This window comes from Condylura cristata, unplaced genomic scaffold (assembly GCF_000260355.1).
Source record: "Condylura cristata isolate star-nosed mole 26May11 unplaced genomic scaffold, ConCri1.0 scaffold00028, whole genome shotgun sequence".
NCBI classification, from domain to species: domain Eukaryota; kingdom Metazoa; phylum Chordata; class Mammalia; order Eulipotyphla; family Talpidae; genus Condylura; species Condylura cristata.
The window spans coordinates 6,880,969-6,904,048 of record NW_004567129.1 but is presented as its reverse complement, the minus strand read 5'-3'; the positions used below and the strand labels follow the sequence as shown (position 1 = coordinate 6,904,048).

At 42.3% G+C, this 23,080-nt stretch overlaps 1 protein-coding gene across 1 annotated transcript in view; it reads right to left on the bottom strand.

The window, feature by feature from the left end:
* CDYL2 (chromodomain protein, Y-like 2) overlaps positions 1-23,080 on the bottom strand; it is a 152,695-nt gene that overhangs the window by 44,300 nt on the left and 85,315 nt on the right. The window contains exon 2 of the mRNA XM_004690354.2: positions 7,866-8,457. Within this exon, the coding sequence (XP_004690411.1) occupies positions 7,866-8,457 (592 nt within the window). The remainder of the gene's footprint in view (positions 1-7,865; positions 8,458-23,080) is intronic.

Genomic DNA, 23,080 nt, shown 5'->3' with positions numbered 1-23,080 from the left:
AAAAAAAAAAAAGAATTCTGACTGTTCCCCATTACCCTCCAGGGGTCTTCACTCCTTAGAGCCTCCACTTCCTCACCTGTAAACTGGAGATCAAAAGACAACTTACTTCACTAGAGTTAGCAGGATTTAATGAGACATTGCATGTAAATCCTTAGCCAGGCACCGCACCCCCAGCCGAGGCTTAATAACCATTCTTTATCATCACTGCTAGCCAGGCTCAAGCACAGGAGGATTTAAGTCAGTTTGTCTAAAATAAACACTGCTGAGATGTATCGCGTAGAAATGCATCAGAGCTGGGAAGTGCTTCTTGTCTTGGAGAAGCTGCCACTTGCCTCCTGCTCCTAAAAGGACATTTGATGCAACTTCAGTGTCCAAGTTCTCAAGATTGCACTAAACAGATTGTTTCATTCAAACTTGCTTTCTAATCCAGATGACAAAACCAACATTTCTTGTTTCCATTTTGCCCATCAAGCACAGAAGTCCAAATACCTGAAGGTTCTCCACCCCCTCCCAATTCTCCAACATGTTGGCGGTGGGCTGATTGATGAGCCCCAAAGAGGTTAGCATCTTAATCCCCTGTGACTATGATGAAGGGGGTTCTGCAAGCCTGATCAAGGTCAGGACCTCAAGACGGGGAGGGGATCCTGGATGGCAGCATGTGGCCAGTGTCATCACAGGATCCTATAAGAGGGAGGCATGAGGGTCAAAAAAAGGAGCGGTAAGTGGAAGGAGAGTCTAGAGCTACAAGTTGAGGAACATGGACAACCTTGAGAAGCTGAAGCAGGCAGAGAGTGGATTCTTCCCTAGACTTTCTAGAAGGAACACAGTTCAGCCAACCCATTTCCGACCTGTGATCTCCAGAACATGAGCATGGATGTATGCTGTGTTCAGCCGCCACCTCTGCACTCTGACGCTGGGCTCTGCACTACCGGCTCATCTGCATCACCTAGATCCTATAGATGGGATCAGTTCAAGAGCTAGTACGAGGCTGCCTCCAGCTCCGCCTCCTGCTGCACCTGGCTAACTCTGGGCAGTGAGTGCATTTGAGAATCACTTTCCTGGTGTAGGAAAAGGGGGTGAGGGACGGAGCCCAAGGAAGTGAATGTCCCTCTCTATAGCCAGGGCTCAGAAGACTCCCTAACATGTGATAAGCAGTAGCTCTTCTTTTATTCTACTTGTTATGTTCCTGTTTATCTTTTTGTTTTCAACAGGTTCATTGAGATATAATTTACATACTATAAAATCCACCCATTTAAGTGTTCAAATCAGTGATTTTAGTGTATTTGCAATAGTGGAATCATCACCATAATCTAATTCCAGTACATTTCCATCACCCCAAAAAAGAAGCCCTGTAGAGGTGTTTGATCTGCTGGCTATTGTTTAGGCCCTCGGTGGTTCTCTGACACAAACTTTTCACAGCAAGGCATATGACAAGCTTAATTCTGACTTACTTTGCCTCAGCAGACCACATGCCCCCCTTAATGCTGGCATCCGGGGCGTGGGGGCTCTTCCACACCCCACCCCACTTCTTGGATCACCATGAGTGAGTAAGCTAGTTAGAACCAGCTGCTAAGGCCTTTTTTTTTTAGGTAGATAAGAGAGGAAAACAATATCTGACTGGCATAAAAACTAATCAGCCTCTTTTGGATGCCAAAATCAAATCCAGGAATGGGATACCAATAGAGAGGCCAGATTTTCTCTTTGGACACACCATGGTTGAGTGGACTGTCAGATTCTCCATCCCAGCCTGCCACTTTCCATTCCCAGACAGCAGCCAAGTTGGATGGGTCTTCACGTCACCACATAAAAGGGTTCTGAGTTCATTCATCAGGGCACTCACTTACTTGCCAGGCTTTGAAAGAGAAAGCATAACAGCCCCTTAGGCTTCTGTTGTTAATGGCTTGGAAAATGACCTGCCTTTGAAAAAAATAAAAAGGTTGGTTGGAGTTTGTTGACTTGGGAGTGGGTGTTTGAAGTGTGTTAAAAGAACAGCCTTGTTGGAGTGGGGGATAGCTGCCTTGACAAAAGGCCCAGCCTGTGGCCACCAACGCTCTTCGCTCTTCGGGCTGTCCCAGCCAGCTCCCACGAGCTATCTTGAGAAATAGTGGCGAATATAAAGGTCATGAGCTGGGGTCAAGTTCAGGGCATGGAGTGAGAAGTTTCAGGATCAGTCACAATCTTGAGGAACTATGAAGGAAACGGTAATGGGGCCCAGGAGGGTTACTCTGCACCACTAAATTTGTAAGTGAAACTGATCTGTAATTCTACTTGCTGCTCTGTGTCTGGGTTGGAGATCCAGGTAGACAGTCCTCACCAAGGGCTTGGAGTGTCACCGCCTCCTCTGTTCTGGGCAACCCTTTGGAGAAGAGAGGGATTCACTGTTCTAGAATGTTTGGTCAACTTGCCTGGGCACTGCCTGACTTCTTTCTGCTTATGAGATGAGCCAAGTGATGACTGGTTCAATCCTTTTGGTAACAGTTGTTGCTCTCTTTAGATTTTCTAATCCTTGAATCTGTTTTGTTCAACTGTATTTTTCTAGCAACAAACTATTTCATCCAGGTTTGCAAAGTGAAAGGCAAAGAGCTAATATGGGTGAAATCCTTATGTTGGGGAAGGATGTCCTAAAGGAATTCTGCAGAGTCTTGTGGACTCCACCCCCTACTCCAGCTTTCTGGACTCCACCCCCTACTTCAGTGATTGGAAACTACAACTCCCAGCAGTACCAGGGAGAGAACTGCGAGGACTCAAGGGTGGAGCTAAGTAGGCATTCTGGGACATTGGGGAAGAAATAGAAAGCAGTTTTCCAATTGTCGCTCTGGAGAAGTAAGGGCTCTCTCTCTCTCTCTCTCTCTCTCTCTCTCTCTCTCTCTCTCTCTCTCTCGCTCTCAGACCTTGTAACTGGGGACTAGCAGTGTTAGTTTGTTACGAGACTCCTAGTAACAGCTACTGTGTATCCCTCTCTCTTTCCCTAGGTTGTTCCTTTTCCTTTCCCCTTTTGTAAATAAATCCATTACCCTTTTGTGTGTGTTTGCAGAAAATTAAATGTTAAGCGTGGGTGAGGACCCACCTACAGGCAGCCCAAGCCCACCCTGGCTACCCTGTCACACTTAGATTACATCCTTTCTGTCCCCTTCTCTCATTGCTTATTAATGGAGAGGGGAAGTAAACATTGTTTTATGATGAACAATAATGTAAATAGACATATAAATAAAAATTTTTTTTTAAAGGAAGCAAAAGAGTAAGCACATGAAAGTACTTATTCTGATCATTTGCTTTGAGCTCTCATGAGATGACAAAAACAAAGAAGAAGAACATGCAATGAATTTTTACATACATATGCTTTGACCTTAAAATATTTAATACCATGCTCTGACATAATAAATTTATAAATGAATATATTAAAAAAAAAAGGAAGCAATGAGGTTGAATCTAAGGAGCGGGCTCCTTGCCCCACTAGACCCCATCTCCAACTAGGGCCTGTTTTTTCAGGAGCTGGGATTAGGCACCCTTGTTCTCTCTGCAAGCCAAGCAGGACGTCCTTTAGGGACCAGCTATAGAGTCAAATGACCTGGAATTCTCATCCCAACTTGAGCACTGTAAACCTATTCTCCTCCTATGACTAACAGGAAGGACGACAGCCACATCTCTGGGCTGCCAAGGCTGCCAGAGGGCTCTTTGTAATAAACCCAAGGTCTCCTCACCAGGGGTTCCCCACTCAACCATGTGCCAGACTACAACTCTCATCTGCCAAAAGTTCACCTTACAAACTCTGGGGAGCAAACTCAAGGTCCTGAGCAAAAGCACCCACAGCCTCCCAACACTGCCCACCCACCAGCACGGCACATTCAGCTCAACCACCCTGGTGTCCCTTTGTCTCAAGCAGCAGTGGGTGCTGACGGCAGGTCCCTGGACCAGCAGCGGCAGCTGGGTGCTTTAGTGACAAGGATTCCCAGGCTCTCTACCAAGCCTCCTGCATCAGAACCTCTGGGGTTTGGGGCAACTGTGTTTGAATGTGGGGGAGATCTGATACAGTGCTGTGTTTGCAAGCCCAAGGCTCTTCAGCATCCCAAGAGTGTGCTCGGTGTCTGAAGTGCTTTCAAACACGCTCACTGTTACGATCAATAAAGGGCAAACAAGAATCAGGAAGGAGAGAACAGGAAGAGACATGTGAATACTATAGACATGGAAGCCCAGGAACTCCTAAAGGAGTGTGGGGCAAAGCACCATACGTGGCACTGTCCTGTGGGACAACTCTTTCCATGGAAGCCACAACCCTAAAAACACCAAAGTAGGCAGTGCCCGAGACTCAGGGCTGGGCGGGAGATACCAGTCATGAGATGGAAGGGAAAAGACTCCCAAGAGGCAAAGAAATGGGGACCAACATTGGCAATGGAAGCCACTGGCTTTGTGGGAATTTGGAGAATGTTGGACGTTGGACGTTCATGTGTTGTGCCACCAGCCACAGGTGTGTTCACATAGGTAAAGGCGCACCTGAAAGCGTCTAGCAGCAAAGTGTTGGCCTATTTAGACAAGACAGGGTTAACCAGTTCTCCAGGGCACAGCAGAGGTGAGCTAGCCTTGCAGTTTCTCCGCACAGATGGAACCGGCCTGCTCTAGAAAGAAAAAAGATGCCCAGTAGAGAGTTCATCATCAAGGAGGAGAAACTGTCAGGTTAGGGTTATTATGCCTTTGAAGGGCCAACCACATTCCCATTTACAAGCTTCAAACCCCAGGAGGAACTCTGGATCTTAACAAATGGACCTATGAACCATCGCTTACCACCAACCACAGCCGCAGGAAGTACTGGAAACACCCATGGATGTTAAAATTCAGCATTTAAAATGCATAACCCGCGCCCTGCCCCCTGAGATCCCGATTCATTCAATCGGGGCGGAGTCCATTTTTAACAAGCTCCCCAAGGGATGCTGAGGCAGATGGTCCCCGGACCACAGGGCCATTTGTCATTACAGGAGGAGAATCAGAAGCAGGAGCAGCACTGAGCTGCTGCACACGCCTCACAAACAGTGCTGGGGGAATGCAGCCGGAGACCAAAACACCACCCGCCGGAGCCCCGATTTAGCATTTGTTCCCACAGCACAGATCAGGGAAGGCAGCAGAAAATGAGTAACATGTTACATAAGTTGCTTCTCTGTATGCAGAACCTGAATTCATCAAAGAGAAGTTAAAATCATATAAAAAGCAACAGCCCACCCCCAAAACAAATGCCGGGAATGCATCGCCAGGATCTCCCCCTCCCCTTCTGCTAGACAAAGATGAGTGCTCCTCTATGCTGAAAAGGCTGCTGGCTCACCCACGTGCCAATATGTATGTCCTGGATCCTTGGGTGGAAAGTCAGGGTAAGGGTTCCATGGGTGTAAGGTTCTGCTTTATTGAGGCTTACCTCTGGTGGAAAGGTAAGTGGAGCCATAAAACCTTCTCTGTGTCAGGAACAACAAATCTCCCTCAAGGGTTCTCAGACTTTTCTGCTCCCCAGTTACCAACCAACTACATAATATGTTAGTTCTAACTAGAGTGTTAAAGGTTGACAATGATTATGGCATTGATGACCCAGTGACCATAGGTGATATATGCTAAAGGCCTACCACATACACGACAGGCATATTACTTCTTCGATGAGCCAGCCTCAGGATTCTTCTAAACACCGGCCTAGCAACATCCACGCTTGACTCTAAAGAATGGACTGTAAGTTTCGGGGGAAACAGTCCTCACCTGTCTCTCCATGACTCTATGCCAAGCACCGGCATGGTGGGTGACCCTGAGGAAGTGCTCCAAAATGAAGTGCTGAGTTAATATTAAGTTGACATAGCTGCCACCCCTGTTTTGCCACAAAGCATGCTTCAAATGTGCCAGAGGCCCAGGGTTCTCATTCAAAAACTCATCTTCCAGTTCCATCCCAGTCTTAAAGAGCCAGATTTATGGCATCTGCATTTTTACAGGGTGCCAGGATATCTTAAACATGCCAAATTTGAGGATGTTGCTTTAACCTTAGAATGTCGAGGACATCAAGAAATACTACGGAGCATGAAAGCAAAAGGGACTTCCAGAAACACCCAACACAGAACAAAATAGAGGTGGCAGCTTCTTCCTCTCTATCCAGGCAGGGACCCAAGTGGCTAGAGGACAGTCAACATGGGGGGACAAGTGGGGAGACAGAGAACAGAGACAAGAAAGCACTAGAGAAACTTCTGGAGTTCACGCTGCTCCCAGCAGTCTTGGCCCAGCCTATTTCTCCTAGTGCTCGGATACCACACCCGACGGCCGAATTATACAGCAGGGGCATGGATGAGGCCCAAGGACGGACCCCTATCCCATTCGAGAAAGCTGTGTGGAACGAGAGGGACACCTTTGACACCTTTGTTTCCACCCCTCTGGCAAGTCTGGATCCTCCCCTTTACACTGCTGTGCAGCCAAGAGTCCTCCTCGTGGTCCTCCCTCCCTCTTGGGGCTGCTCTAGCAGGATGCAGGGAACAGTGCCCAGCTTCCTGAGCCTGCACCCAAGGAGCCCCCAAAGCTCTCCTTGCCGGCACCCTTCCCGAGTCGGGGAATTCCTCTACCGCCCGCAGCTGTCACGGGAACATCAGACACGGATACGTGTGCCAGGCCTCGTTTACACAAGCCCACTCCTCCCCGAGAGACGAATTTTTAAAACAAACAGTTTTTATAGATGTTAGCAGGCAGAGTCATGTCAGCATCAGGGATCCCCAGACGGAAGTGTGAGTCAATCTAGGGCAGACTGCTAAATAAATCCTGTTTGGGTGAAATTTCTCTCTCTGGAGAAAGAGGAAACTCAAAAGTGATTGCTCAGATTCCCCAGCAAGAATCCCTGAAGACATCTCTCCCTGCCCTGCCAGCATGCTCCACACATTCTGTACCCTGAAATCACCCGCTCCCCAGGCATGCCTACCCCCCACCAGCCCATCCTTCTATGAGTTCCTCCAGCCTGCCCCGCCTGCATGCCGGTACCCCTCTTCCCACGCACACACTGGCTCCATGCAGGGCATCTCTGGCCTACTCTTATAGCATGAGGCTGAGGCTCTGGCAGCGCAAGGTAAAATGCCACCACAAAGTACACACAGGTATCTGAGAAATGGGGGATGCACATACTGGTAAGGAGGGCTAACCTGGAAGGCTGGAGTGGAGCCCCCAGGGACGTGGTCAAGAAGTGACTGCTGATAACACCAGGCTGACAAGTGTGAACTTGACACAGGAGGGAATACTATCATCTCTGCTATGTTGCCTCCAGGAAGGAATAAGAAGGTGTAAACCCAAAGAAAACGCAGGGGAGGGGTCAGAGTTAGGACCTACTCCAGGAATCAGGTGAAAGGCAAGCGTCTAGCTGATATTTGGGAGGCCTAAGCCTGATAAGAACTTGAGAAGAGGCAGACCCCCAACCCAGGCCACCTCTCTAGGTCATGTTTCAGGGGGCTTGATGAAGCAGAAAGCAGGGACTCTACGTGGTCACACTTCCCCAGAAAGACATCTATACTTGGAGATGAGTCAGAGGTCCTAGAAGTGAGGACTTGGGGTGCCCTCAGACCCAGAGAAGGGGTGCTAGAGTGGTCACCATGGCCAGGCATGTCAAGTGCAGTCAGGTATGTTCCGCCACTACAGGCCTGAGCTCTGGAGCATCCGTGCCTCGGTCTCCCCACATACAGCGTGTCTTAACCACTGTGGGCACCTGACCAAGTCCACATGGCCCTGCTGAAGGGAAACAAAGGAGAGCTGCTGCTTGGCTAAGCGTCCACAGCGGGGCAGGTGGGGTCTGGTGACTCCCCAGGGCCACACGCAAAGCCCCTCATCCGCCACCACCACAGGCAAATGCAAAAGAAACACCAGCCACATACCAAGCCCATTCTCCGCCAGGGCTGCATGCTTAACATCGCACTCGCCTAGGTCTTGCTCCCCAACGCAGTCGTTCAAATCCATCCCCGGCTGAGGGGACCCGTTTCCAAAATGCCGCTCATCTTTCTCGGAACCAGCATCCCCATTTTCCAGCCCATTCTGGGCCTTCTTCAGAGGCATTATTTGTAAGCCACTGGGGGTAGTCCTGTAAGACACTGTCTTGGTGGCCCGGTCACCTCCAGCAGGGGGCTTGGCTGAGTACCCCTTCTTGGGCCTGGACAGGGAGGGGGTGATCCGCTTCCGTTTGTTGGAAGTCCCTTTGCTCTTGCCAGATTCTGAAGGCCTGTGCGCGAGTTTCTCCACTGGAGGGCCTCGGCTGTCGCGCAGGAGCTTGGAAGCACTGGCTGGCTTCCCGGACTTGACCCTCTTGTCCTTGGACACGTGCAGCCCATTGAACTCGTCGATGAACTCCTCACAGTGTAACAGGTGGTGCTCCGGCTCCCACGTGTCCTCTGTGCTCCCGTAGCCTTTCCATCGGATCAGATACTCCCACTTTCCTTTCTTGTTCTTCCTCTTGTCTACAATCCTTTCAACCTGGAATAGAAGGAGAGAGTCAGAAGAGAGAGCAAGGAGGGAAAACATATCAGCCCCAGGCAACAGGAACGGCACAGCCCTCAGGGTAGAACACCTGCCGTGGCCATGGCAAGCCCATGGAAGCATTGACTTCCGGCCTTCTAGAGGCTGGTCTGTGTTGGTACATGGGGAGGCGGCCATGGGCCCAGGTCACCTCCCATGGCGATGTGATGCCCAGTCTGGCTGGTGACATGCACCTGTCGACCCAGAGTGGATGTTTGCTCGATGTGGCTTTCTGGGCTTTCACGAAAGATCTTTGTTGTTTTTATTGCACCAACATAGTATCAGACATGTGAAGAACAATTCAATGACAGTTTTTTATCCTTTCTTATGACAATACCACCTTTATTGAGCACGTATATGGTGCTCACTGTGTTAACACACATAACAACTGAGAATCACAGTGATGACAGTAACACTCTGGCAGCTGGGCACTACTGCCTTGGGCACAGACTCTCCCATTTTATTTTCCCTCCACCACCACATTTTTTTCCCATTTTCCCACCACCACATGTGCGCTCCCCATTTTACAGTGAGGAAATGGGGCCCAGACATAGGGAGTCACTCACTCCTGCTCCGTAATTGCAGGGGTAGAGTTGAGATTTGAACCACTCTCACTCCAGACTTATACTCCGGATCATACCAACTCTTTCAGCCATAAAAATCTTCCCCAGTGATCAAAAATGACTTGAATTTACATCGCCCACCTGGTCCCATTTAGCTCCTGCAGCTGCAGCAAAGAGGGTGCCGCTGGGAGGTAAGGAAACCTGTCACTCACCAGTTGAGAGCCTATAACGTGGCGGGTATAACCCCAGGGGGTGTACACGTTACTATTATTCCCACTTGATGATGAAGTGACTGGGCATGATGCAACTTGCCTGCAATGCGTGGCTAAGATGGGGCAGAGGGGCGAGCTGGCCCTCTAGCTGGCCACGGGCTAGTATCTACATGTCAAAACACCTCTCACTTAGCAAAGTGCAGTCCTGACCTAATGAGAGACTTATGTAGAAGTACAGGTGATGGCTCATTTATTATTCTTTCTACTTGACTGCAAATTTTTTAAATTTTAAATTAAAAGTAACAGGAAATTTCCAGTGCTCTCCTCCCCCTAAAATAGGCTATATTTCAATGAAAACATCAGCCATGTATATTCAAAGTAAACCACTTATAGTCAAAATTGCGTTATATTTCCTTTTTTAACTCACTTTTTTTCTTTTTGATTTATTGATTTATGCATACAGAACTGGGGTACAGATACAGGGGCAGTGAGAGGATTCACCAGAGACAGAGTGGGTAGCAGAACAGGCAGATCGACAAAGTACACGGCTGAGAGCAGAGCAGGAGAGGTCTGCCACGCCATGTGGGTCACTCCGGGCTGGAGATTGAGCTCGCACTGAAGCAGCTGCGGCTAGCTCACAGTGCTGCATCCTAACCCATTGCGCCACCAGGGAGGGCCCCAAAATTGTATTATATTTCAATGTCAACATTGAAATATATGTCGACATTCTTTTTAAAAATGGAATTTTGACTCACTGAAATTAAGTGGCAAAGAAAATGTTCTCAGAAATTATGAAAAGTAGTAAGAGAAATGAAGACAAACAGAATTAATATTTGTTGAAGATGGGTTGTGGGCACATGAGAGTTCACTGTATAACTGCTCATGGTACATGTTTACATGTCTGAATCCACAATAAAAAAGTAAAAAAAAAAAATGGAAAAGAAAGATTTTCTCCCAATGGATTATAAACAATGGAGACTATGCAAAATAATTAAATGACTTCCATTGTTTTGCACTTAGTAATAGGTAAGCTGTACTGTCTCTTAATGATACTGCTTCTTCACAGGCAATTTTAATTGACTTATCTCAAATCAAATTGTTCTATTTCTATTAAATTTAATTTCTTTATAAAATGGTCCATGAACATCTGTTTTAGATTTATTACATAATTTTTAGATATATCACATAGACTGTGGAATGGTTTAAAAAGGTAAAATAATGCCAAACTAATCCATATTTAAATCTTAGCTCAAGGAATGGGGCTAATTGAGTTTTAATTTGTGATAATGCTTCAGAAAGCCAACTGTTTCTGTAAGAATCTGCAGGTTTGCATATTTGTAAAACTTCGTAGGGAGAAACCCTTTGTAGGTTTATAGGGAGGAAAATAAACAAGCAACCTGGCACAACCTGAAATAGCACTATTCCTGACAACACCAACCGAGGAAAGTCAGAAGGAAGTCCAGATATTTCTTGGGAGCTAATGGATTTGTGTTGATATAACGGTCTCCAAGTGTCAGAAAGCAAATGCTTGGCTCTCCCAGAATGGAGAAACTTCTCCCCCAGGATGAAGCAAAAACCATGCAAGAAAAATAGCCAATATAATGAATAAAGGGGTGGGTGGGTGGATGGAGGGATGGGTGGATGAATGGATAATAAATGAATGTTTATTTATGAATGATGATGGATGGATGAACAGATGGGATGTGCAGGAGAATGAAAACATGGACGAATGGCTGGATGGACGGGCGGTAGGCAGGTAGCTGGAAGAACAGATGGGTGGCTAGTAGGAGGAGTGGGTAGATACATGGGTGTATGGTCAGAGGGTAGGTCATGGGATGCGTGGGTGGATGGATGATGGATACATGGAAAGTTAACTGAATAGATGAGTAATAGGTGAAAGGGTGGTAGCGAGGTGAGTTCAGGAGTGGAGGGGTAGTGGATGGCACTTAGTCATCAGATGAGCTTAGCACACTACTTAATGGCACAAGCTATAGAGCAAGACTATCTGGTTTAAATTGGCTATGTTTTTTATCATGTGCTCTTGAGCAAATTACTAAACCTCTTTGGACTTCAGATGACTCATATAGCAAGAGGAAATAGCAGCCCTACCTCATAGGGTGGTTGTGGAGCATACACAAATAAGCAGTTTTGCATTCCACAGTAAAGGTCACTTCGTCTTGCACAAACCTTGGTGGTATCTAAGCAGAATGTCTCCCCACCCTGCAGAACAGGACCTCCTTCGGATAATCAACTCACTCTGGGAAGAAGAGTGAGTCTAGCTACTTAGACAAGTCCTCTCAGTGTGGAAGATGACCCAGCACAGCACAGCTCGAGAAGCCTGGAGAGTCAGCAAGGGTGCAGTATCCTCTCTAGGGTGCAGGATAGCCCTCTTGAGCTCACTTGAAGAAGAGCTAGATTTTCTTGCCTCCACGTTACTAGAAAACTGAGTCAGAGAGACACAAGTGGCTTTACAGAGGTCAGAAAGCCATCTTCCACCGCTGGTCCCAACCACAAAGCCACAGGTGGCTTAACAAGGGTTTCTACTTAAATTAAAACAAATCCAATGACCAACAGCATTAATGTCATCATCCCTAACAGCCTGGGGGTAGCGACAATGTTGTCTCAGTCACTCTTATACACAAGACCATGGGGAAGTCAGTCAGTCTCTCTGGGCCTCAGTGCCCCCACCTGTAAAGGAGATCTAATAGTAGCGACAGCAGCTTCATCAGAAGGGAGCAGAAACAAGGTGCTACAGGGATGCTGGGGAAAGTGTCTTGAGCCCCACAAAGCACTATAGGGAGATGAACGAGGTTGCTCTGATATGCATGAAACTTCAGCTGACAAAAGTGCTTTTATATACATTATCTCCTCCACAGTCTAAACATTTTAAAAATAAAATGAGCCTTGCTTTCAAGTTCAGAAAATCGACTGCTTTTTCTGAAAGACCAAAATGCCTCCAGTGGCTCAGAGAACAGCTGGCTCCCACATAGCCCTTCATACTTTGAATCCACCATCTCCTGGGACCTAAGCTCTTTCCTCACATCCCTGTGTAGGTTTTCCGCCAACCTTTTCTCAGGAGAATCTCAAACAGATCCAGAATTCTAATGCGTTGTGTTAATACAAAAGCTGGTGGTATTTAGGGCTGCATAGAAATGGAACACTTTCCTGTGGAAATCCCTTTAAGCTTTCCCAAGCTCATCACACCTGTTGAAAACAGAGATGTGGGTCCTCAGGTACCAGCACCTGCCCTCTTGTACCCCCACCCTACCTGTATGGTGCACTACCTGAGCAAGCGATCATCAATCCTATTCCTCATCCCTATACTAATAAACTAGGACTGGAGTTAAAAGTTATGGTGTGCACATACAAATGCCAGCTTCTTTTTTCAAAGATAAGCAATCTGAGATGCTGAGCTATTTCTTAGGGTTTGACCAAATCATTAGCTAACATTTATTCCCCCTTATCCCAGTTAACATGAGATGCTAATCTCCTGCAGGTGGATACAAGAAATGCAGGTGTAAGTATGCAGGGACCAGTGACTGGCCACCTCACTAAGAAGCGTGATGATGACAGTCACCAACCCTGGTATGTGCTAAATCCCAGCAACTGTGAGGTTAGGAGGTGTCAGATTTTGCCTTTCAATCCAGACTTTCAGCTGGGCATTATGCTCACTCTTGATCTTACAGGTGGGACTCAGGTAACTTTCCCTCAGTCAATAGGTGATATGCCAGAACTAGAAACCCTAGCTGGTCTTTCTGACTCCCAAATTCTTAGCACCTGGCCTCTAAGAAGCAGGAAGCCCGCAGAACAAGCAGGGCCCAACAAAGTGCCAACTAGGTAGACCAGCAGCATGCAGAGACAAGCAATGAAGGAAGATGTGGCTACATGGAAGTCAACATTCTACAAGCCAGTGAATGTCAGCGTGTAAGACACCAAACACTACGCTGACCACACAGGCTGACTGATGGGCACAAATAGTAACAAAGTGCTAAAACATGTTTGGGTGGGAGAGGGAGTGGGCTGGAGCTTCAAAAGGATGGGTGGGATGCTTTCAATGAGAAAGAAAAATTAAAGCTGAGACAGGACTGGGCCTTCCAAGATGGCAGATGTTTCGACCACTGAAAGGTATTGCCAAGCAAAGGGACAGCCTCCTTGACCTACACTGGCAGGCTAATCAGGTAACACCAGCACCTCCTGACATTCACCCAAACTTCACTCAGCACCAGTGACGGATGGACGAGATCTCAATAAATGAACTGTTCGATGACACTAGGACGGCATTGGTGGGGACGAGGCAGGTCCACTAAGGCTCATTTTATCTTCAAATTAGCCCAACTCTGTATTCAATAATTACAGTGCAGTGTTGTCACTTTACATGCCCTTCTTTATGATTTTCTTAATAATGTTTTCTCTTCTCTAACTTACATTATTGTAAGAATATAGTACATAATATATGAACCACACAAAAGATGTGTAAATTGACTTGATGTTCTTGGTAAGGCTTCTGGTCAACATCAGATTATTAGTTAAGTTCTAAGAGAGTCAAAATTTATACAGATTTTCAACTGAGTATCTGAGGGGGGCAATTTCCATAACACCTTGTTCAAGAGTCAAATGTATGTGTGTGTTCATTTAATCTTCATATTAGCTCAACAAGACTTTTTGTTTGTTTGTTTTCATAAAACATAAAGCTGAGGAACCAGAGTGAGGACCCTGGCCCAGGCAACCCCCTGATGCACAGCAGAGAACTAAGCTCAGCCTGATGCTCATAGCTCCAGACCTCACACTTTCAAGGACCACACCACATGCATTCCCATCCTCGGCAGGGACTCAGCCTAACTGAGGCCCCTGGCATCCCTGTAGCACCTTGATATACACTAGGCACAGCCTCCTGAGTGGGACTCTCCTGGGCTCCCAAATAGGCCACATGGGTCTCCTTCCCCTTCAGCTGCCTCAACATCGTGGGACAACTCCCTGAAGAGACTGCATCGTTACAACGTGGGAAATACAGTCCTCAGCAAGGATGAAGACAAGTTCTGAGAGCAGCTGGACAGAGCAGTTTCAGGTCTAGAAGACTGTGATTGCTGCCGATCACCTGGTCAGACAAGGCAGCAAGTACAGTTGTTATCTGCTCAGTCCAGCCAGGCACACTAGGGAAATCACTGTCACAGCGAGAACTGCAGCTCAGAGCTTTGCCATTCAAGCTGGCCTCCAGGTGCAAGTGAGGGTCTGAACAGGGAACTCAGCATCTGGGTGATGAGGAGACTTGGGGAAAGCCCCATGTCGCTCTCTTGGGGGAACTAAGCCAGAGAGAGATCTCTTGGATTACAAACACACAGACAAAATACAGATATTTTATAAAATTTTCTAAGATGTATCAAAACAGGATCATATCTAAATTCTCAGTAAAATCATACTATGAAAAGGACGACTGTACATTTTTGGAGAGCATTTCTGTCTGGTTTCAAAGACTCCAAACATTTGACCTCTGCTTTTAAAAGACAAATGATGAAATGAAACCAATAGATCAAGAAGGAAATTGAAAGGAAAGGCTCATTTGCATAAGAAAGGTTATTAAAAAAAAAAAAAGAAAACCCAAGGAAAGAAATGAAATTCCCATTGAAATCAGCAAAGGACAGAATCGACACAGAAAATTAAATCAATGATGTAGACAACATATATCACTGAATACTGATTTCAAAAGAAGGACACAGAGATGTTCTAAAAAAAACATTCTGGAAAATGAGAACAGATACCCAAGAGATTTACCAGAGACCCAACCAGTATAAGTCTGACAAAATGAAAAAATCAAGATGGGATAAGAACTCAAGTCATAAGAGAAAAAAATCTCCATGATGAACCAGACGATGATGATAAATTAAATGTATTTCTATTCTTGTAAGACATGTTGATTTCAAAAGAAAAATTAAAGTCCCCACTTTCATGCCCCAACCTCCCCACACCCACCCAAAAAAGTGATGGGGCAGAGGGGAATCAGGTTAGAGAACATTAAATGCAGAACACCAATTGAAAAAAAAAATGATTAAACTAAGAATTCTAAAGCCATTCTAGTGGACATTCACACAAAGGGAGATGGAAGACACCTATGCTAAGAGACAAATCTAGGAAGTATCCTGTTGAAAAATGAGCCCGTAGGATCTTGCAGCAGCAGAAAAAAAGGAAAATGTTCAAAAATTAAATAAATAAATCAACTCCAAATGATGGAGACATGTCATAGGAGCGGACCAAAAGAGTCCCAGTCAGAGCTGAAACAATTTGAGTAAAAAAATTGAATGTCCTTGTGACCCAAAGAATAAAGTGAATATCCAAGAGTTCATCTGCCAAATATCAGTGAGCAGTTATCAGAAGCTGGCCTGCAAACAAAAACTGGTCTGATGTCTGTTTTAAAAATAAAGATGTAGGGCCCCGCTGGTGGTGCAGGGGGTAGTCTCAGTGCTATCAAGCTAACACCAGCCACTGAGGCATGAGTTTGATTCCTAGACAGGAAAATAACCCACATGACACTGCAGACCTCTCTTATCTCACCTACTGCTTCCTTTAACAATGTATTTTAGTAGAGCTGCCTGTTTTGCTCCCAACTCTGTCTCTGGTGAATCCTTCCATCCCCTTTACCTCTGGCCTACACCTTAGTTCTTGTATGTATTAATAAATAAAAATAAATCTTAAAAAAAGAAATGTATTAGAATATATCCATGTCCATTTATTTGTATATTATCTATGGTTGTTGCACACTACAAGAATAAAATTAGTTGTGTGATAGAGACCAAATGACCCTCAGATTCTAAAATAGTTGCTATCTAGTCCACTACAGTAAAGTTTGCTGACTATGGGGGTAAATAACAAGTGAGGGAGAAAATATAAATATTCCTTACCAAACCAATTCCAAATAATAAACATAAAAAGAATAAGGGACATGGAGAAATCACCATTTGAAGAGGAATCTTAACTACTCTGGGAAAGATCCACAGATAGATACTAAAATTAGTGGGTGAAATTTAAAAGTGAAAATAGGATATTTGCATAGCCTCAAAGTAGGCCTTGGCAGATTTATTAACTACTGTGGTAGTTTTTAAAGCCCACCAATTGATACTCTACATTTAGGAGGTGGAGTTTAATTCCTCCTCCTTGCTGGATTAGACTTAATGATTCCTTTCTCATAAACACAATATGTAAAATGAGAAAAAGTAGTTGTACAAAGGAGAAACCTGGCAAACACCTGTGATCACCTCCCATGGATAATTGTGTTGATGTCATATATGTGCCAACATGATTCACTGAGAAGGATGCTTCCTCTGCATAATATCATTCCCCAAGCCCTAATTCTCATGAGGAAATATCAGACAAACTCAAATTAAAAGGCAATCTATAGAATACCTCACCAGTACTCATGACAAATGTCATTGTCACAAAATGCTAGGAAGGACTGTATGGTGGTACGGTCTGGGCAAAGGTGAGACTGAGGAAAGGAATGACAAAATGCAAGTGGCACTCTGGATAGGATTCTAAATCGGAAAAGGATACTCATGGGAAATACGGCAAGAACCCAGTAAAGTCTATAGTTTAGTTCCCAGTACAGCACCAATGTTAGTTCCTAGTTTTGATCAATGTAAGTGATGTAAGATGCAGATAACCATAAAAACTGGTTAAGGGCTAGATGGCAAATATGTACACTACATATCTTCTGAAAATATGTAATTATTTCAGAAGTATTTTTTAAGTGCAATAGTATCTTATAATAAAACTTTTTTAAAAATGTAATAGTAACAAGAATCATAAAGCTGAACAATTTAAAGTACTGTTTATATACTTATTCATTGAGTAATAAAATTTGAAAGAGAAAATTTGAAAGTGGGAACAAAGATTTATCAGGGAGTTCAGAATTTGTGAAGAATATGAAAGTAAAACTAAGGCATAAAATGCATGAAATAGGAAAGTGAAATTTCACTAAATTGACAACATTTACTAAATGCATAATAGTTGTGAACTTTTCCTGAGTAACAGATATAAAAAAAAAGCTTTAAAATTCAACAGAAAATTAATAGCAACAATTCTAATTGAACACCGATAATACTTTCAGACTCAGATCAAGCAGAAGGACAAAATGGACATAAAGAATCTGAATATATACGTGTGATGGTCAATGTAGTGAATACTGCACTTACATCAACACAAACATTTAACTGCATAATCTGTAAAGAAAATAGACTCCACAAAACTTAAAGAAAACCAGTCATGGAACAGTTGTAAATATTGATTAAACACTAAAATTTCTGAGGAATAGCCCCACTGAATGCCAAAAATAAGATACTCTATAGTCCTCTGAATACATACCATTCACAAATGAAAATAAAATGATCCTAAGTATCTATCAGATAAAGGCCGAAGAAATATTTATGATATTTTTTAATCAAAAAATGAGCACACGCATGTCAAAGCAATGAGGATACAGGAGGAAGGGAGAGTAGTAGGAGGAAGAAAAGGGTGGAACATTCACCTTCAGTAACCAGTCACAGAAAAGACACTCTTGAGGGGGAAGAACAAAGAATAAATAGCAAAATTATTCATGAACATAAAAATAAAAACAAATGTTAGAAAAGAAATAGAAACAAATTAAAATTAGCAATAGGGTAGGAAATAGGAAGAAATACTGAATTCATTGACACCCAAAATTCAATTCTTGAAATGAAGAGCAAAAAATGGTAGGGTAGGAAGCTCCAAGAGCCTCTACCTACATGGAAACAAATCAAAACCAAGTAAAATTGTCCAAATCAACTCTTTTAGAATTCTGGAAAACAAAGTTGATGATAACCCGATAATCGTTCAGTCCAGAAAAACAACTTAAAATAGTCAAAAAGCTTTTTGTTCCTTTTATTTTTCCTTGCCCCAGCACCTCCCAGCACAGCAGTAGTCTTGACTGTGCCAGCCCACGTTCCCCGTGTGGTGCTCTGGTCCTTGGTTCTGGAGGGAGCAAGCAGACCTTATCATCAAAGAGCTGTGTTTGTTCTCATTTGTCTAGGGGCTACCTGCAGGACTGACATAAGCACTTGCTTTTGTTTTATTAGACCTGAGACTTACTCGCACTGGAAAAATGGTTACACAGAGTCATTCTTACAAAACAATGTAAGGCAAAATGAGCAATCTGCTGCCAACTGGAGCAAAAGAGTACACTTGAGAAAAACAATAGATGCACCAAAACCTAGGAAGAAAAGCTGGAGAGTTTCATGCAGAAATAAGGACATTCAAAACGCTTGTTTATCTGTTGATAGGAAAAGGGATGCAGCCATTATGGCAAGTAATATGGAGGTTCCTCAGAACATTAAGAAATTAATTAAGAAATTCTGTGTGATCTACTCATCTTACTTCTGAATATCTATCCAACACTAATTTGAAGAATTACAAGCTTTATAATAACCAAGACTTGGAAGTAATTTAAGTGCCCATCAACAAATAATTAGATAAAGAAAGAGTGGTATAGCTACTCAATTATTTAAAAAAAAAAATGAAATCATGTCCTTTGCAACAATATGGCTAGAACTCGAGGGCATTGTGCTTAGTGAAACAAGTGAGACTGAGAAACACAAACTCTATGATTTCACTCACATGTGGTAAAGAAACAAAACAAGTGAATGAGCTAAAACCAACTTTTAAACCATAGGTACAAAAGCGTAATTATCAGAGGGGAAGGGGGAAAGAAGTAGGGAAGTAGGTAAAGGGGTCACGGTATAGTGATGGATGGAAGCTAGAATTGCAGTGGCAAAACATAACACAGGGTATACAGATGATGACTGAAAAGGCTGTACACCCAAAACCTAAATAATGCTGTAAGTCAATAACAAGAAAAATGCTTGTGTGTGCTGGGAAATTTAGATAGCTCTGAACACACCCAGAGAAAGATGCTTGCTCAGAAAAGATCGAAAGTGACCCTAAGCTTTCACCAATGGCTGAACTCTAGGCTTAGATTAACCAGAGAAATGAAGACTAAGGAAGAGCTGTAAATGTCCTGGCTAAGCAACTGATCCATCCAGGACATAATCTACTGAAAAGTATGTTAAGGATAATATTTTTTACCTCCTCCCATTTCCCTCCTTCCTTCCTTCTCTTTTTTTGATTTCTTTCCTTAGTTTTCTACCCTTCTTTTCTTTTTTTTTTTTTTTTTGGCATATAAGGACATTTATCACAATGAGCTTAACACAGGCTAAAGAAGCAAAAGTTTCAGAGACCAGCATGACAAAGAATATAGATATTACAAAAGTCTCCAAACAAACAGCAATACCCACAAAAAGCCACAGGAACATACCCAGATAAAGGGGCGTTATCACATTGTAATGCTCAAACTGTCCAGATTTTAACAAAAAAAAAAAAAGAGAAAGAAACAAAGAAACAAAGTATAAGGGGGAAAAAATCACAGAAACAGTCTCTAAGGAAGGACAGACACTGGACATAGATAAATTTTTTAATAAATGGGCTTAAATATTTTCAAAATGACAAAACTAGGGAAAAGGAGGTAAAGTCAGCAGAGATAACAATATTGGCCTCAGCCAACAGAAACTATCAATAAAGAGAAAAAATTATTAAAAGAAAAGACAGTTCAGAGCTGAAAAGTACAGTAAATTTAATGACAAATACACTAGAGAGTTTCAACTGCAGATTTAAACAAGTAGAAGAAAGAATCAGCAGATCTGAAGACCATTCAATTTAAATTATTCAGTCTGAGGAACAAGAAGAAAAATAAACAGTCCATACGAGATATATGGGATACCACCAAAAGTAACGGGACACAAAACGGGAGATCCAAAAGGCGAGGAGAAACAGAACAGGGCAGACAGATATTTAAAGAAATAATGGCCAAACTTGGAAATCTGATGAAGAAATATGTCCACACAGTCAGGAATCTCAACTAATTCCACTTAGGATAAGCTCAAAGACTTCACCACTAACGGGGGGAAGAGATGAAGGAAGAGTAAGAACGAAAGGGAAAGAAGCAAAATGGACTATAATGGTGGATTATGGGAGACTTGGTGGTGATACACACAGGGGTATCCTTATAGTATCTCAATTACAAATAAATATAAATTTTTTAAAGAGAGATAAACAGAGACAAGTCACATTAGAACAATAAAAAAGACAGATTCTTAAGAGCAGAGAGAGAAACTTGCCACACACCAGGAATCCTAAATAAGATGAACAGTTGATTTCTCATGAAACATGGAGTACATAGGGAAGTAAAGTCGTATGTTTGAAGCATTGAAAGAAAAAAAAAAGTCAACAAAGAATTTTGTATCAGACAAAAATATCATTCTTTAAAAAGAAAGAAATTATGACAGTTGAGATTAGGGGGAAAAAAAAACTGAGTTAATATATCAGCAACTGACCTCGCCTACAATAAATGATACCGGGGGTTACTTCAAGTGAAATTAAGGGACACTAGAGAGCAAGCTGAAGCCATATGAACAAATAAAGAACTTCAGAAATGATAATAACATAAATGTAAAAGCCAATATTACTTTTTTTTTGCTTATAATTACTTTCTTGTTTCTTGCATGATTTTAAAGACAAAAGTACAAAGCAATAATTACAAATGCATATGAGGGATATAGAATATACAATAAGAAAATACAATATAGAATTTAGGATAATAACAAATATATCAATATAGGGAGGAACATAGTATATGCTATTGAAGGTAAACAGATATCAATTCAATAGATTACTATAAATTTAGGATGCCAATGGTAGCTCCATATTACCACTAAGATAATACCTAACCAACAGATCCCAATATACTGAAAGGTTTGAAATACTGATTAAAATGCATATTAAAAAAATAATATAAACAACAGCAAAAGGAACTCAGAAGAAGCTGGAAGTATAAACAGAGTAGTAACTAGGGGGGAAAAAAAGATGCATTTATTAGAATTGCATCAATTCCTTTCAAAAACCATGATCGAGGGGAGAGGGTAAAATAACTTCTTAAAAGAGAGCAGAGAAAAAAAGTGTCAATCAAGAACTTGATATCTTAAAGCAAATATATAGCACACAAAAAAAATCTTTCAAAAGAGTAAGGATTTCTCAGATAAAAACTAAGGAAATTCATCAACAGCAAATGTCAAAGCAGGTTGTCCAACAGGAGGAATATAATACCATAAAGAAATGTGGATCTGCAGGAAAATAATAAAGAATACTAAATGAGGGATAAATCATAACAAAATTTAAAAAATTAGCACAAAGTGCTCTAAATCACTTTATTATTTCACAGGGTATTTTCCCACTATTTTAATGTTTTTGGTATTTTGTTAAGATTTATTTATTTATGCATATAAGAACTGGGGTATAGTGCAGAGGTGTGGGTGGTAAGAGGACCCACCAGAGACAAAGTGGGAAGCCGAACAGGTAGATGTACTGAAAGACATTGCTAAGGGGAGCAGCAGGCGAGACAAGAGGTCCCTGGCGGGGATCAAACCTACACCACAGTGGCTGTGGACAGCTTCACAGTGAGGCACTTCAACTGGCTGCACCACCAGAGAGGGTCACTATTTTAATCTTAATCTGTGGTTTTACATTGAAAGTTAATTATTTAGGAGGAACCTATAGTGTTACTTGGAGTGACAAGAGCATGGCATGTGTAACAGTACTATGTAGGACAATCAGGGGAGAAATATGAATACACAGTCGTAATGTCATTAGACTACATGTAAGCAGTATAAATCAGAAAAAGCTATGTGAAAGTAGAGACTAAAAATATTCTATGTAAGCCTTAGGGCAATTCTGTAAAAAATAAACAAAGAATATAAATAAATGCAGGGATTAAAAAGGATCTTGGAAATGCTGACCTTTAAATTCTTTTTTCCCACATAAAACAACATAGAAAAACCAGAAAAAAATTAAACAACAGATGGAACAAATACAAAAAAGCAGACAAGAGGAAATATTTTAACATAACTACATACATTAATATAATATAATTACATTAATATAATAATATAAAAATAATTTAGAAGACCAATATTGTCAAATTGTATGAAAAGCATGTTGTGTCTAAGTACCAACTTTTCGATATAGAAACATGGATTAAAACTAAAATGATGGAAAACTGTAGTATTAAATAAGAAGAAGAAAGCTTAAGTAGTTATGTTAATATCATAAAAAGTGGAGTTCAAAACAACATTAATAAAGACACACAGAAACATTCCATAACAATCGAGTCAATTCTCCAAGAATAAATAATGCTTATGCACTTAACAACAGACTTACAAATTGGAAGGAAAATTAGATACACAATTAAGAGTTGCAGCCTTCAACAATGTTCTTAGAAATTAATAAAATGAGAAAATAAAAAATCAGTAAGGATACAAAGTATCTTAAAAATGCTATAATCACCTAGGCTTAATTGACATGTATAAAGGACCTTACACAAAAACAGCAGAATACAGAATATATATTTCTTTTAAGATCACATGATGTATTTACCATACTCTGTCATAAAACAAAACTTCAAAAATGAAAAAAAAAAGAATATATTTCACTATCAAAAAATTCCAATACAAATTAGCAAACTATATCTAGAAACTTCACTCCTTGGGAATTAAGTCACATACTTCTAAATAAACCCCTGGTCATAAAAGAAATACCAGGGAAAATTATATTTTTAATGTTTCTTTATTCTTTTTGTTTTGATTATGAGATAAAGACCATGATCTGGTAGTAAAGTTGTGTATGTGCTTGTGTGAGTTTACTGGCCATTTTCTAGCCTGTATTTTTCTTTTCTTTTTCTTTTTTTTTTTTTTT